The following is a 16,190-nucleotide window of genomic DNA, read 5'->3' as shown; positions in this document are numbered from 1 at the left end:
CACCTAACTACTTACTGGTTTGATAAATTGCCAATAAATTCAGTACAGACATTAATGGTCCCCAGAGGAGGAATCTTGATGACTTTGCCGCCAACATGAGGAGAAATGTCTTGACAACTACTGGATTGCCCTAAAATTTCATACATGCATTGATTTTCCTCAGGGTCTAAATACATCTAAATACTTAGTGTCCAACTCCTGCAACACTAGTGACTTTCTCTTCAGCCTCAGCTGTACTTTGTTTTTTCTGTTAATTCTGCATTAACGTGCAATTTGTTGTATTTTTAGCAGCGTCCCCACTTAAACCGACCTCTGCCAGATGGACTCTCACTCAGCAGAGTAATTTATACAGGGATGTTTACCTGACAAGGATCCAGTAATGAACAGTCCAGCATATGGCTAACCATTTTCCTCCTTCAGCGACTTTCCTTCACCATCAAGGAGCACCGGGTCTGGACTGTGAATGTGCACACCTCCCTACTGCTTTACTTAATAGCCTCCCTGATCGCTCTGTTGCTGGCAAATCTAATTTTATTACTGTAGGCAACAAATCAGCAACAGAGACTCAGCTCTTTCTCACCAGTAAAACTGCTTGAAGAATGACAAACTAGGTTTAAATGGTTACAGCTGCAAAGTCATTAGATTTGGTCCATAACTGTTCTGTTTTTAATTTTGCTTCAACAAACAGCTCTATAAAAATGACAGAGAGGTTGAGAATGCAATGTTTGAATGCTTGATCTGGGAGAGGAAGCGCTGTTGCAGCTCTTCAGTCTCACACTGGGACACAATTGGGATACTTGCAAACAGAAAAAGTGCTTTGTCAACAAAACCACTAATCACACATTGTAGTAAGAGCTTAAAGAGCTGCCACTCTGTCTAATCATTGTCATTTGTTCGTCCGTCTCTAACACAAACACACACAAGCAAAGGTTGTGATAATGATACAGGGGGAGAAGAAAAGAAATAAACTGTTTTACTTGCGATTATCCCCTCAACTTGTCCCTTTCTAACGGAATCCCCTGAGAAATCTGACTGCACGTGAAGCGGTGGGAGTAAGATGTTGGCAGCACGCTCCAGAGAAAAGCAACAAGTACAGTGAGATGCAGAGTTGTGGAGTTTAAAACCTTTCACATGCAACATACTAACATCAATTCACAGTAATATTTACTCTAATTTTGGTTCTATCTTGATTCATCAAGAGCTAAAGACTCATCTGCAGGTCAAGTTTAACCAATGTATTACTATTAAATAAGCAAATATTTTATTGTTGCTTTACTAACACTGTTTCACTGTCTTTTCTTTACTTTCTGTGCCCCTGAAACCTTCACATCAAAGTATTTATCTACCACATGAAATATTCATGACTTAAGAGGCCACAAGTTCACATCAAACAGTGAAACAATAAAGTTGGAATCTATTCTATTAGGACTGTGTGGATGTGGTTTGATCAGATTTGATTGACGGTGAACAAACAACTCAGAACAAAAAAATATCAGCTGTCGTCCATTCAAATGTAGTTAAATCATGACCTTTATATACAGTCTATGATCACGACACTGAACAGTGTGACATCACCTGTACTGACTGATTAGACTTAAGTCAAATGATCAGTTCTGTTCCCACCACACAGGACCTGGATGGATGTGTGCTGATCAGCATGAAAAGCTGTTTGTCTCTAAAATTTATTTTTTTTGAGTTTGCCCTTTATTTCACATTCAATGTACGTTCAACAGAACTACCCCCTCCACTCATGACTTTTATGATATTTTCTACACAGAATTAAAACTGCATCAAATTTTCAGGTTAGGACGGGGTGATTTGAGTTCTTTTGAATCACTAAGTATTTTGGCTTCATCCAATAAAGACACATCATCTTATTAGCGACTCTAAATTGCCAATAGGTGTGAATGTAAGTGTGAATGGTTGTTTGTCTCTACATGTCAGCCCTGTGATACACTTCATCGCGATGTAATCTAGCACAGTTTATTTAAGACCAACATTGGAATTTGTATGAAAACAAAATAACTCACAGCTGCATAAGACTTGTTCACATACAGGTTGCGAATCATGAATTTGTGATCGAACATTTACAATTCTTTTAAATGTCTCTCTCCTTTGCTTTTAGAATCATAATGTGAAGCTTTTGAGCGTAAACTGAATTTGTTATTTAATGGCCCTGATGCTGAGAGGTTGTGTACTGACATACTCACTTAATCAGTGTTTAAACAGCATATTTATGAGGACATTCATATGTACAGGTATTAAACAGATGTAATGGATCCAGGAGTAAACAAGCTGACAGTGACGTCCAACCATTTCAGCTCTGGTATAAATCTGATATATGCCAGTTTGTGCAGCCATCTCATAATCTAATCTGAGGTTAATCTAATAAACAAACCACACTCAGCACGGAGAACAACTTGCACCATAAAGCACATTTTTTTCCTGCTTCATTCACTTTCAGGCCCAGTTCTGACTTCAGAGGAGTTGCTGCATATTAATATGTGTGTGTGTGTGTGTGTGTGTGTGTGTGTGTGTGTGTGTGTGTGTGTGTGTGTGTGTGTGTGTGTGTGTGTGTGTGGCAGCCTTATTTATGTTGTGTCCTGTGGATCGTGCGCTGTATTTGTTTTGGCGTGATGCTGCATTTTATTTTCTGCTGCAGTAACATGACAAAGGTCATTTGGACAGAAATAGACGACGCTGCCTCTATATATAAGCAGCTCTATCTGACAACAGTGTTTGTTTTAGTGTTTGTATCTTGTTTAGTGTTTGTATCAGAGAATTTGAGTGTAGCTGTTTGTTTAACTGCAGAAAGACAACACAGTATAAATTGTAAACATACTCAAATCGAGTATTAAAAGGTAGCGAGGGGATTAAACAAAGAGTGAAAGAGGAATGTACATGCCCAAGTGCTACGCTTACACTAAGTTTGCTGTTGGCACAGGCTCCTCTTGTCCCTGTTTTGACAGGACTTAGGCAAGGGAAGAGGTGAGCCATACAGGAAGAGTCAGTCTGAAACTGTGTTAAGAGTACTTGTGCCATTATTCCACAAACAGGCCTGATGTCTCTTTATTTCTCATTTCTCTCCCTCCACCTCAGCGTGGCCACTACCGTCACTCACTGGCAGACTTCCTTGCGGGCTCGTGGTGAGTGGACCGAAGCCCATTCTCACCAGCAGCCATAGCGCTATACTTTGCAAGGTCACGCCTGTTCTCCCCCTGATAAACAAAGACGGGTGGAAGACAGGGAGAAACAAAGCCTCCTGCCGCCCGTCAGCAGTCGTACTGGCATCCACACTGACAAAACAACTTTGCTGTCTCAGTTGATAAAGGCAAACCAGCACACAGGAGGGGGAAGCAACATCCTCGGCAAGCCATGGCAATAGTCGAATGCTGTACCTCTGTCACTCAAAATGGGCAGGGAGGGAGGTAGGGGTAATTAGAGTGGCCACACTGGTGGATTGCTGCAAGTTCAACCTCAACTTTTTTTTTCCAGAAGTAATTACTGCAGGTAGTCTGATAGCTGCTCCATCTCTTGATGGATTTCAACAGTTGCAGAGTAGCACTGCACAGCGGCGTTGGCAGAGGTGCTGCTAGTGATGAGGCCCTAGGGAAGAGGACTGACCTCCAGACAGCTCTAATAATGTTCTGTCCTACTGACGATTAAGAAGGGCAATGACAGGCCACCTGAAGCCAGTCCTAATGACAAGCCATATTGCACAGGTCAGCCATTTTGTTATCTGCCAAGAGCTGCCAAGCAGGAGCAGAATCAGGAGACAGGTGGAGCGTTATTCAGTCTCACATCACAACAGTATTTGATCTGAGGCTTGAAATCAGACACATCACCTGGAATAAATGCTGTTAACCTCTGAAACTCTGGTTGCAAAGGTGGACAAATGACTCATTAACATTGACAGGACAATCTAGAAGCAGAAAATTATTATAGGATGAGAAAAAAGTTAGAACATGTATCTACTCAAAATAAAAGGATAATATTGGATAATAGTAGAATATATGGGAATTGCACTTTGCAGAGCGGATGACACAATTAAAGCTGAATTGCAGTCCTTGCTGTTTATAATTATTATAATGTTTTCACCCCTGTCTGTTTGTTTGTTTGTTTGATTAAGCAAAAACTACTGGACTCATTACCACAAAATGTATGTATGGGTCAGGAAAGAACCCCTTAAAGTTTGGAGTGGATCCTGATCAGGGGTCAGATCCAGGATTTGTGTGAATTTCTAAAAAAAATAGAAGGCCCAACAGTGTCCTCATAAACCACATATTTTAAAGGATTTGGGATCTGCATCACATTTCACACACAACATTATGTAGAGTTATGTATTTGAGGAATAAAAGAAAATATTAAACGCAAAAAGAAAACATAGCCTTCTTGGCAAAAGTAATATTAATTAATTAATATTAAGACAATTATTTTACTCGTATATTTTACTTGTATAGTTATAAATAGATTCAGGACCTTTGTTGAGTAAGAGAACAGAACACACTGTCACACAGCCCTGTAAATGACAGTACCTCTGACCGGGGGCAACGATGGGCACCCTCCACCCCTTGATCTGGCTGAGCTCCGTATCTGACACCTCGATCTGGAGAGGGAGCCGGGGGAGCCACACGTTGAGCTCCAGCTGAGCACTCAGGTATCCGTAGGTGAAGTTCACTGTCATCTTCACCTTGCCCTTCATCTCCTTGCCATTTACGAAGACGTAGTCACACCTGTCTGACACCTGCGTGGGAGGAGAGGGGAGGGATTAAGAGAGAGGGGCGGCGTACGTTGAGCTCTTCTGACGGCACAGCTAGATGACTACACAGTCAATTGCACAGTGCAATATGCTGTACAGTGCACACTGCAGGACCAGGTTGATTATAAGCCTTTACACTCTTGAGCTCTCGACCGATGCTGCATTCCTGTAACTACTTTGAACAAGATGAAAGCTTCTATATCTGCTCCACACTTGAGGAAGGAGGGAGGAGGGCAGCGAGGACATGTTTGAACCAGAGGGAAAACAGGTCGTGGTCTGCTCTTCTATTATAGTTCAGCCTACAGCGAAGAGAAGAGCCAACAGATGGAAACTAGTAAGAGGAGAGCAGTTGTCTCTTGATAAAACGACCAAACTCAAAGCCATCTGTTTCATTAATTGCTTTAGGAAGAGAGTAAGTGGGCCAATTTTGCATTACTGAAAGACACAACTCCTTGTTGCTCTCTTTGAAGCCCCTTATGCTTCTTCCTCTTTTTCTTTGAACACGTAAATTTGACCAACATCCAGAATCTTCTTTCTCTTTAAACCTTGCATGATATGATATGCAACTATAACTTATGAGGGGTATCTAACACACACACACACAAAGTTAATTAATCCGTAAATTTTTTTTTTCTGGGAATTTTGTCAATCCTGTATCCAACATATAGCAGACTACCATCGCAAGAACCAAATGGAACTATACAGTGTGGGGAACGTATACTTTTTCTCGTTCCAAGTTTTTTTCTCCACAGCAAGATAAAACCATAAACAACCATTCATCATGAAGTCACGGCAGGGCATCCTCTGTGACCAGGAGGAAAACTTTGCGCGAGACAGATTCTACATCTTTATGTGAGCTCCCTCTAGGGTGAAGCCGGCAGGAGAATTTCTGTGGAAAATAAATTTGGTGGGTTTGTATAAAAGAAAGCACATATTTGCTGATTTCCCTGAAATGGCGTCATCCTCGGCACTGCGTGTTTGTGTGTGTGTGTGTGTGTGTGTGTGTGTGACTAGTGGAGAGTGTGGGAACCTGCTAGAAAGCCTTCATCAAAGCAGACATGACACATTCTCCATATTATCTCCTCTGTTTTCTGAACAGACCACTGTCACCCGACTGCACAAAAGCTGAGCATCCCCAGAAATTTGATTTTGAGATATCCATAATCTATATGTATTTATCATTTGTCTTGTTATTGAGACAATCTTTCCTTAACCATTGAAGTAACACAGCAGCCTCTGCAGCCATAAGTGGTAATAAATTCTGTTCAGTTTCGAGCCTGAGCAGTCAAGAGGTTTTCATGTACAGAAAACAAAGCCTATCAATCGCTTGACCGGCGCTCCAACCGTGTAGTCCCACTCACTGAACTGAAACACGACCAAACAGTGTTTATTCCTCATGACCCACAGCTTCCCTAACATGAAGAACTCTTACTGAGCAAAAGTCTATTGAGAAATCTTGATGATTTCAAAGATTCCTCCCTGATTATTCGATATAAACTTTGGTTTTTAGTGAGAAATTACTCTTGATCTTACTGGACTTGATTCCAGCATTTCCAGAGATTGCACCCACTCACCAAAATTATATGGTGCAAGAGCATGTGTTTGCGCCGAGGAGGGGAAATGAAACAGCCCCGTACTTTCCTAATCCAAGTCAGTGTACCATTCAAATTAATTTAAAGCTGCTAGTTTTAGATAAAATGATGAATGATGAAAAATGTTGCTTTAATCATGTGTTTTAGTTGCCTATCCATAACCATACCTTCTACATAATTAACTTAAGCTAACTGTTACCTTTTCGTAACTAGTGGCAGAAATAGACTCAGACTCTTTACTGGAGTAATAGAAAGGATATTTCAGAACTCCAAAAACTTAGAGATCTGACATTAGGGTAGATTGTGTACCTCGGAATCTGTTGCGTGTGAGAGGAACGCCACTACTGCCATAGATTGAGTGAATTCTATGGGGAAATGCTAAAGACAATGTGATCCATCCATTTATTAGGATCTGCACCAACATTGAATGGGTTCTTTCCTGACTCATACTGCATCTTTCCACTAACTGTGGTAATCCTTCCAATTGCTTTTACATAATGCTGCTAACTAACAGACAGACAAAAGACCCAAAAAGAAACATAACAATCATCTTGGTGGAGGTAATACATTTCAAATATATGAAGTGGAGGGAAAAGCAGAGTCATTCCTCTGAGAGTCAAGTTCAAAGTAACGCAAGGAGGCAATTTTAAAATGGTACGGCAAAGCTTTCCAACATCAAGGCAACAAGAGCAGTGGACTTTGTGTCTGTACACTGTACTGAGTGAGAGGCAAGAATCTTTGTAAACCGATGTGTGAAAGATACAAATCCTGCTGCAGGGCATCCTTCAAGGCTACAGCCAACCATCAGAACCCCGGGACTGCACATGTCCTGCATTCTCCACACTCGCAGGATCATTGGATATTTGCTCTTTGTTATTCTGGTCAATAAAAAGAGAGCAGTCATAGTAGCACCTTGCTCACGCGCTGCTGCTACACGACACTGAAGACGTAACAGGGATTGACAGAGTTGGTTAATGAAGCTTTTGAACATTTCTACAAGGGCAGCGTCACTCCCCTGGCTACAGTCAGTCATGGAGCAGATTGGGCTCCATCAGGGCTCCCAGTGTGAGAGTGTGTTTGAACTGATAAAGATGTCAGAGGAGTGCCTGCTCCTTATCAGCCCTCATTGTTCGTCTCTTTCTCTCTTACCACACTCAGTCTGCCGAGACTGAAGTGCCTTTGACAGCCCCTTCATCTCAGACTTCTCTCACAAGTCGGGGCCTGACAACTTGTCTGACATGAGCATTAGGTTTGTATATAACACCTGGGCTCTATGTGAGATTCACTGACCGACTGTGACATGACTAATCTGTAAGAATGGATAAACAAATGAGATTTTTCCTGTCTTATTTTTCTCTCCACCGTAGCAAAAGAAAGTCTAAATGCCTGAGGGATTATTAACATACAGTTCTGCTACAGTTTGTCCCATGCCAGAGAAATGAACTGCCTGCTGGCATTTCTTTAATCTATTCCCAAACAATCTCAGCAGAAACAATTATAGAAAACATGGCAGCTGACATCCAGCCATCAAAAAACATTACACTGATGTGCTTACACCTTCCTGCTGTGTTGCATTATTGGCCAACATAACTCAAAAATCAATAATTTAACATATAAAGACACGTCCTACTCAATCAGCGACCCCCTTTTAACCCCTCATACGCCCTCTCTGCAGGATGTGTGCTCCGTCATTCTGATTCACGTAGTATCATAAACGTCAGAGAGGATGCTCCGCCACATTAATCAGACACATTAGGCAGCTAACGGGAGAATACTTATGGCGGACATATGGCTGTCTCTGGATCTAGCCAAGGAAATTAACAAGTCGCAAGACAGATAAAATGCGAAGCAGTTATGAGCAATGGGAGTAGGGAGCAAGAAGGTGGGCCGAGCCTGTCTCTGGCTTGTACACAAGAGTTGGCTTGACAGAAGCAATTAAGCCGCTCAGACTCCTCTGCATAAGCTACAGCGCTCACTTCAACGCACTGGGAATGTCTCTACATATTCTAATAGCCCTGCTTCGTGATAGCAGCGCTTGTAAGAGCCCACTCGTAGCATGACCTTGAGTAACTACAGCTCATTGCTAATACTCAGGAAAACACATGAATACACAACGGTTGCTTGCGTTTGTTTTTCTGGTTTAGATATTGTCTCCTGTGTAAGCAACCGAAATAAAGTTTTTCTACCTGCATGCTGTGAGACTGTTTGTTTAATGCCCGACTATGGAAGCACGAGATCGTAATAGAATGTTTGGACCTTCTCAATATTAAAATTACACTGAAATTACATTTAAAGCTTGTGTTAAACTGGATTCTATATCTTTATATTTTTTACATTCACAGCTGCATATTTACAATTTCTCTGCAAATTCAGAGAATTAAGAATTCAAGTATTCCATCTCTATTTAACTAATCTTTTGCCCCTAAGATGTGCTGTTCATCTTGTTACTAACTTATATTGTCTATCGTTTGAAGTTGGTCATTGGATATAGGAACTTCTTCTAAGCTAAAAAGAACAGCTGACTGAAGCTGTTTGAAGCAACACTGCAGTGGGTGAACTGAAAACTGTAAAGTTGATCATATATCCAAGTGAAAGATGCTGTAACATCCATGGGAGGGGGCCCAAGGGGGGCCACTTGCCCCAGTTGAAATCGTATTGTGCCCCTGTCCTGAACAATAAATGTGACCATTTATTAAAAGTTTTTATCTTCTATAAGCTTTTTTGAAAAACACAATTTATTTGAACAATATATTCAATGATGTGTGGCATGACCCAAAAAAATTAAGATAACAGTGAACAAGTTATGACTGAATGGTGCACTTTACCTATTCAGGAATTGAGCACTGTTTTTTCCACTGATATTGCAAATATAATTGGCCCCTCTGTGTAAATCATGGCCCCTTTATGGCCCCTGATTTAGGAAAATCCTAGATCCGCCATTGGCAAAGCTGCATAACAGTAATGGCAGGCTGATATATTTGACTTACATAAAAGTAGTCATGTGATCCATGGTGATTATAGACACTTCAAGTCTTTGAAAATGTCCTTATTGTTTTGCCACGACACATGAAGCTGCAGAATGATTGTAGATGAGGTTCTGCTGTCCTTCCACACACACTTTGACGTGTAACACGCAGCCCACACAGCAAACCTATCAACTGCCAAAAGGAGCATACAAATGAAGGCAGAGCTTTATTCATACCTACACATGCCGGGCCAAATTTGTTCAAACAGGATAAACCTCCAAAAAGGTTTTAAAGAAAAACATGTGACCTGAGGGATTTCTTTCTAATTCACTGCAATTATGATGCCACAAGTGAGTAGAAGCATCTTTTAATGCGCAGGGTGATTCATTATTCAGATTTAATGTCACTCTGTGTTTACTTATCTACAATTCCCTGGGTCAAAATTAGATAAATTAGTCATGTTAACATACATGATTGCGAGCTATGATTAGAAAAACAACGTACCCTGAGTGGGCACCCGGATAAATGCTCTGAACTAGAGATCTCAGCAGTAGAGCTGTGGCTTTTATTAAAACAGCTTTGACTGCAATTTAATTTCCCTCTGGAACTTACTTAGCCATCCATAACTCATGCATCAGACATGATTAGGTGGATTGATGTGGATAAATATGTTCCTCTTCCTTAGTTTTGATTTGGTTTCATTATCACACTTTAGTGTACATTACTTTGAGTTTGGTTTGCTGCATCTCGCTATCCTGTGTGATCCTGACAGGTTCAGAAAGAAAGATGATTTGGAACGCAGCCCCTGACAAGGCTGGGGACTGTTTGTAGATACTGAGCCACTTCTCAGCCTCTTAGAATTTGGAAAAGACCAAAGAAATATGTGATTTCTTTCTCTGGTTTTTCATCAAGTGTTTCTGTAGATATTAGGGACCTGGGATTGTGGTGAAGAGTGAAAGAGGTGAAAACTTTTTTTACTGGAGAGTAAAGCCACTGATACCAGGGCTCAATGTGATAACACTACGTGACTTTTTTACTTTGTTGTGCTTTGAGCCTCGGGTTTGAAACAGGCCCTAAAAATAAGGGAAGAGTTGAGCAGCAGTGAGCAGCCACTGCATATCAAACACATACTTTCATGTTGTTTGCTGGTGTTTGCTTCCTTTCTCCAGGATTTATTTAGATACGGTAAACATAGAAAACCTTCTCATGTGTGACATCTTTAAAACATACATTATTGATTTCACAAAAGCTTTAATGCAATATCTGTACAGCTTGACAATACCTGCCCTGCGTCTTTTTGAACTAATACAGATTGTCAGTTTGAAAAGGGACAAAATAATACATTTTGCATTTGAACTGATATGAACCAATATTAATGAATTGATTATATTATGAAGGTAAATGTACCATATATATACACACAATATGGGTCCTTGCACTGAGGCCCAGCAGTTTTGTATATCAATATATATCTGCACATGACTTTACCAGGTCACACAATGTTCCTGCTGCTGATGTAAAATTCTGTAAATATATAATGAAAATAAATAAATAAAAAACACCTAAACACCTAAAGAGATGCAGAGGGTAGCTTCTCTTTGAACATCTCATCTTTTACTGACCTTCACCACATCTTCATCTGTAGAGCGACACTTGACTGCATCGGAGACGTCAGTAACTGAGTTGTCTATTCCGATGGTCACCACCTTTACTGGGACAGCCACTGTCTTCCCGGTCAGCACGGCAGTGTTCAAGATTTCCGAGTCCTAGAGACATGGAGAGAGAGAGAGGGAGAGGGAGGGAGAGAGAGAACAGAGCACAACACTGGTCAATGAGCTGCTAAGTGTCTAATCCAACCACTAACACATGATCAGTAATCACCAGTTCAGAGCTAATAGAAAATGTGTGAGTAACAAGTGGTATTGAAAATGACCTAAAGAGGCTTTGTACAATCACTGCTCAATTAGAGAATAATGGGACTTGGTGAGCTCAGCAGCTAAAAATCAATGTCTTTCATTTAAAATCTATTTCACCAGGCGCAGCGGACGACTACAATCTAAATCTGCATCGTTAAGTTGATCTCCAGGAAAGAGAGCTCAGTTTTTAAAGGTGCAGCATTTTATCTGTGGCTGAGGAGGCTAACACACTGCAACTAAAATGCACAACACAGCAAATGTAAGAACACTTGTTGTTCAATGCGACATGACTTTTGAAGTCGACTTCTCATCAGTAGTGTTGTGAGCATTTGTTGGTGTGTTTCTGTATTTGGTTGTGTTGTGTGTATTTTCGTATGTTAGTTGGCAGGATTACGTTAAAAACTACTGGACTTTGGTGCGGATCCAGAACAGGGGGCACAGCCCAGATTTTCCCCCCACTTTCTTTAACATTGTGAGACAGGGCGTTTTTTTTTAGCATTTCTCAGAGAATAATTCAGATGTTTGACTGACAGATATTTATGAGTTTGCACAGGTCCAAATAAATTGAACCTAATCTGTTTTCATAAGGGGGTCTGTTGGTGGAGGTATGCTCTCAACTGAGTGCCATAGATGTTTTGTCTATTTACATGTATTTTCTTTCTCATTCACGATACTGATTTTTGTGTATCTACTGTTGAGTTTGTTGTTGTAAATATTTGCGGTTCATCCAGTTATAGTGAGTGTAAGTATTTGTAGGAATAGACAGCATTTCCCTCAGCTCCTCAGCCACCTAACTGATGAAAGTAGTTAGCATATCAGCCAGGTTGCTTGTATGGAATTACAGATCTGGGGAAACAAATTTAACAGATCAAATGCTGAAAAGTACATTTAAGTGAGAAAAGTGTGTGTGCTCCATTACATTAATTATTTCCTCTTCCACTCAGAAACATTATCAGTAATGTTACATGTAGTCACAGAGAGCTTCTGTTGCTGGGGTTGTTTCAGCTTCACTTTTTCTTGGATTCACAGGAAATTAAGTGCTGTCTTCACAGTCTCTTTGGGGGATGTAATTACCCTGCTCTTGTGCCTGTGTAATCACCTGGTAAGAGTAGTAACAGGAGAAGTCTCAAACTCTGGTTTAAAATACACGGTGAACACCACTTCCTCCTGCAGTTTTCTTTTTTTTTTTCTTTTCTCACATCTTAAAACGCTAAAACAAGATCTGAACTGGATAAAAAAACTCTTTCTTCAACAACTGGAAATTTTGACGTCCACCAAAAAGGTTTGTTTAGCTTATTTAGGTTTGTTTGCTTGTAAGCAAGGTTACGAAATATACTGGACGGATTATGACAACAGAATACCAGAAAAAAATCGGGCATGTTGAGAGGACTGATCTGTATGAGTCTGTGCAATTTGGTGCAGATTCAAACAAAAATCCAGACCTCGTGAATTTAAATAAGGTTTCATGAAGGGCTATTGGACCTTGATGGAGGTTTGCGCTCCACTGAGTGCCCCTCAACTTTTCATTGAAATGATATTGTGGTTAGTCTTTTTTTATACCACTGCTAACAGACACAGAGAGTCTCAATTTTTGTTCAATATGTGGCTGATGCATTTTGGGTTTTCACAAGACAAATAATATATTGAATGCAGAAGAGTATGTCATGTAGGAGATTGTTTTGGTCTTGAATAAAGTCTGTTGGGTCATAGCTATTGTAACTGTGTAGTACTTATGTTGCTTTATGTGCAAAACGTTTGTGTTGAACCTGTAAACACCACAACACCAAGTTCCACAAAATTACATATTAGGTTATATAGGATGTATAACACAGCTGTTGTACATGGTTCCTTTTGCATGTAAAGGGTTTTATTTAATTCTGTTTTCTCTCTGACAGATCCACATTGCAAGAGTTTCACTGAAATTGCAAAGGTTGTTGCAGTTGGATGAAATTGCTGATGTCTAAATAAAAAGCTTGTTCTTGGTCTGGATGATAAGGAGACTCAAATGACTAAAATAAGTCTTACACATTTAGAATATATTTTGATGGATTTCCAGAGATATAGTCACTAAACTAAAATAAAAAATAAATATGAACAAAACTAAGATGGACTTTTAACTCAGGTCTAACAATGACAAATAAAATATCTGATCAAATTCACACCACTGTGAAAAACACCAGTGCCGTAATTTGCCCATGGACTTTAGTAGAAATACTTTCAGTGAGTGACCTTAGTGGTTTAGATAGCCCTGGTTCTTTAAAATAAATGGCACAGCTTCATTACTCTGAACAGAAATCTTAACCTTTTATTACACATTCACAGACACCACTATTGTCACAGAAGATAATTGGGGCCAGTTAAGATAAGTTTGAGGGAACTTTTGCAGTCTGGTCAGCCATGCACTTCAGATTGTCTCTTCTGCCTATTGAGCCCAAAGAAATTACAAAGATTTCTCTGGAACCCTGGTTGCCACAGTAAATAACTGAGGTTAACGTGTACCTCTGAATACTGTGTGATGAACAAAACCCTCTTGCAATTGAACTGAAATGGCTTTAGCTAATTGTACAGAATTGTAAGCGGTTTTCATTCTGTGCTTCAGATGGCCTTCCACAAAAGCCCGGAACTGATTTCCTCAATTTCAATGGGCAGGAACCTCATGACACACTATTTTTTATTTCTCAGTATTTAGGCTTTACCAGCACATAAGACATGTCTGCGTTATTCTATTGAGGTAGCAACAATTTTTCTTTCTTTCTTTCTTTTTACTCTGAAGTGATGTCTGTTGAATAAAATGTCACATTCACTTTGAATAATATTACTAAATCTGACAGGCGCAGATAGGACCGAGTCTGACTCAATGTCGTCATAATCATGTGTATTTCACAGTCACCAGGAAAGTACAGGGGACTTGTTCGCTGTTCTGTGAACTCGCTTTCTAAAGACTTGCCGTGTGTTTGTGAGCTGGAGAATCGGAGTCTTTGGAAAAAAGAGAAAAGCAGGATTAAGTTTGGTTGAAAGGAGCCTGTTCGTTTGTAAGCATCATTTACCGAGACCATTCAGCTTGGGAGCTAAATGATTTTTAGTTGAGCCAGGAAATACCAATGTATCACAAAAAAGCCACTTAATCTTCAAATGAATTTTCATTACAATTTTATAGACTGTGACAGTGTTATAAAGCAAAATAAACCCTACACTCCCTGTGTCGCCAACTTTGATTCAATTCCCCTTAAAGCCCAGGGTTGTTGTAAATTAACCGGGATTCCTCCATTTTCAGGGGGTCATCTATAATACATGATGGGGTAAATGGCTGGGACCTGGTGAAAGCAGAGGCTAATGTTAGATTACAGCAGCTGGAGATGACCCAGCAGGCTGAGAGCGGCAGAGAGCAGGGCCTGCTGGTAATAAGACACAGCAGGAGCCCAGAGTGATGCATCAATGGTTCACACACTCTGACATAGATAGCACAATTAAACACAGAATGGACACCAGTGGAGCACATCAGCAGTGATACATGGTCAGATTACACTGGTATGAATGAAGACATAATGAAATATGGGCCTTTGAAACTGGAAAAATGTCTATTACACAATGAGAGCTTTCATTATGGTCAGAGATTAATGACTTTCTTATTCTAGATGTTAGATATATTAAAGGGGAATTTCACAGAAAATGATTTAACTCTAGTTCTGTGTCTGCTTCGCCCTCATCTACGACAGAGTATTAGGGGCGTACTGAACAAAAACAAATCCCAGATTTTAACAATAAAGTTGTAATATTACAACAATAGAGTCTTAATTGAGAAAAAAAACCAGTATAATACTGCGAGAATAAATTTGTAATTAAATGACAAAAAAGTCACCATATTACAGTAACAAAGTCAGAATATTACCAGAAGAAAAAATACTTTTTTTTAGGAATTAAGCAGCAAAGATAACTCTTGATTCTGGACTTCCACTCAAATCCAAAATCTAGGTTAACTGTTGATAAACTACAAAATCCCTTTGGATATCACACAAATGTAACCAACAATAACTTTACAGTTTCCTCCTGCACAGAAAAAGCAACTTCCTCAAAGTGTGGTTCTTTCTTCAAAATAAACAGCTTTTTACACAATCTCTGATACTTATGATTATGTGCTGCTGATGAGCCAAAAGATTAAGGTATTTCTGAAACAAAGCTCTTTACGATACAGTTTTGCGATTCACCCATTCACACACGCATTCTTACAGAACATCCATGTGCAGCACAGCCATCAAGAGCAATTTGGGGTTCAGTATCTTTCCCAAGGATGAAACTGCCAACCTTCTGGTCAGTGGATGACCCGCCTTGCTTCTTGAGAAATAGTCACCCCTTCAACCGTCTAGGCCCAGCTAGTAAGTGAGCCAGCAGGATTTTGGACGCCCAATGAACCAGTTACTCACTTTTCCCAGTTATTAGTCTAAGCCTGGTAAATGTAGAAAAAGCTAAAGAAGCTGGTAACACCCAAAACAAGCCAATGAGAATGAGTATACTGTCTGTAGCTATTACATATAGCAAATTTAAAAAGAGCATGCATATAAAGTAAGGGTATAAAGAAGCATTATATTATATCTACTCACTCTCTGTGCCTCCTCACTGACATGTGTCCTGCTTTTTATCACTCTTTCCTCACCACTATAAGACAATGTGGTGTATACTGCAGAAGACACAGGACAGTGATATAGTTCCACAAAAGCACATATTCATATTTTTACAGATGTTTCCATGCAGGCATCCTGTTTTGTATTTTATTTGATTCTCAAAAGTTGACATAAATGTTTGTGCTTTACTCACAAACCAGTCTGCTCCCTCAAGTCTCATAGGTAGAAGTCTTTTTGTTCAATAATCTGTTGGAGAACTGCCTGTCTGCTTTATCAAGGATCTCTCTGTTAGCATTCAGCACACTGCAGTGGCTGGTAATGTGTTCTGGGCCGTAATT

The 16,190-nt window shown here is 40.0% G+C and overlaps 1 protein-coding gene across 4 annotated transcripts in view; it reads right to left on the bottom strand.

The window, feature by feature from the left end:
- si:dkeyp-14d3.1 (transmembrane protein 132C) overlaps positions 1 to 16,190 on the bottom strand; it is a 135,720-nt gene that overhangs the window by 7,160 nt on the left and 112,370 nt on the right. For all 4 annotated transcript variants that reach the window (XM_020094097.2, XM_069524112.1, XM_020094099.2 and 1 more), the window contains exons 5-6: positions 10,940 to 11,083; positions 4,536 to 4,744 (exon numbers count right to left, since the gene is read on the bottom strand). In XM_020094097.2, coding sequence (XP_019949656.2) covers positions 4,536 to 4,744; positions 10,940 to 11,083 — 353 coding nt within the window. The remainder of the gene's footprint in view (positions 1 to 4,535; positions 4,745 to 10,939; positions 11,084 to 16,190) is intronic.

This window comes from Paralichthys olivaceus, chromosome 4 (assembly GCF_024713975.1).
Source record: "Paralichthys olivaceus isolate ysfri-2021 chromosome 4, ASM2471397v2, whole genome shotgun sequence".
Lineage (NCBI taxonomy): Eukaryota > Metazoa > Chordata > Actinopteri > Pleuronectiformes > Paralichthyidae > Paralichthys > Paralichthys olivaceus.
This window is presented reverse-complemented; position numbering and strand designations above follow the sequence as displayed.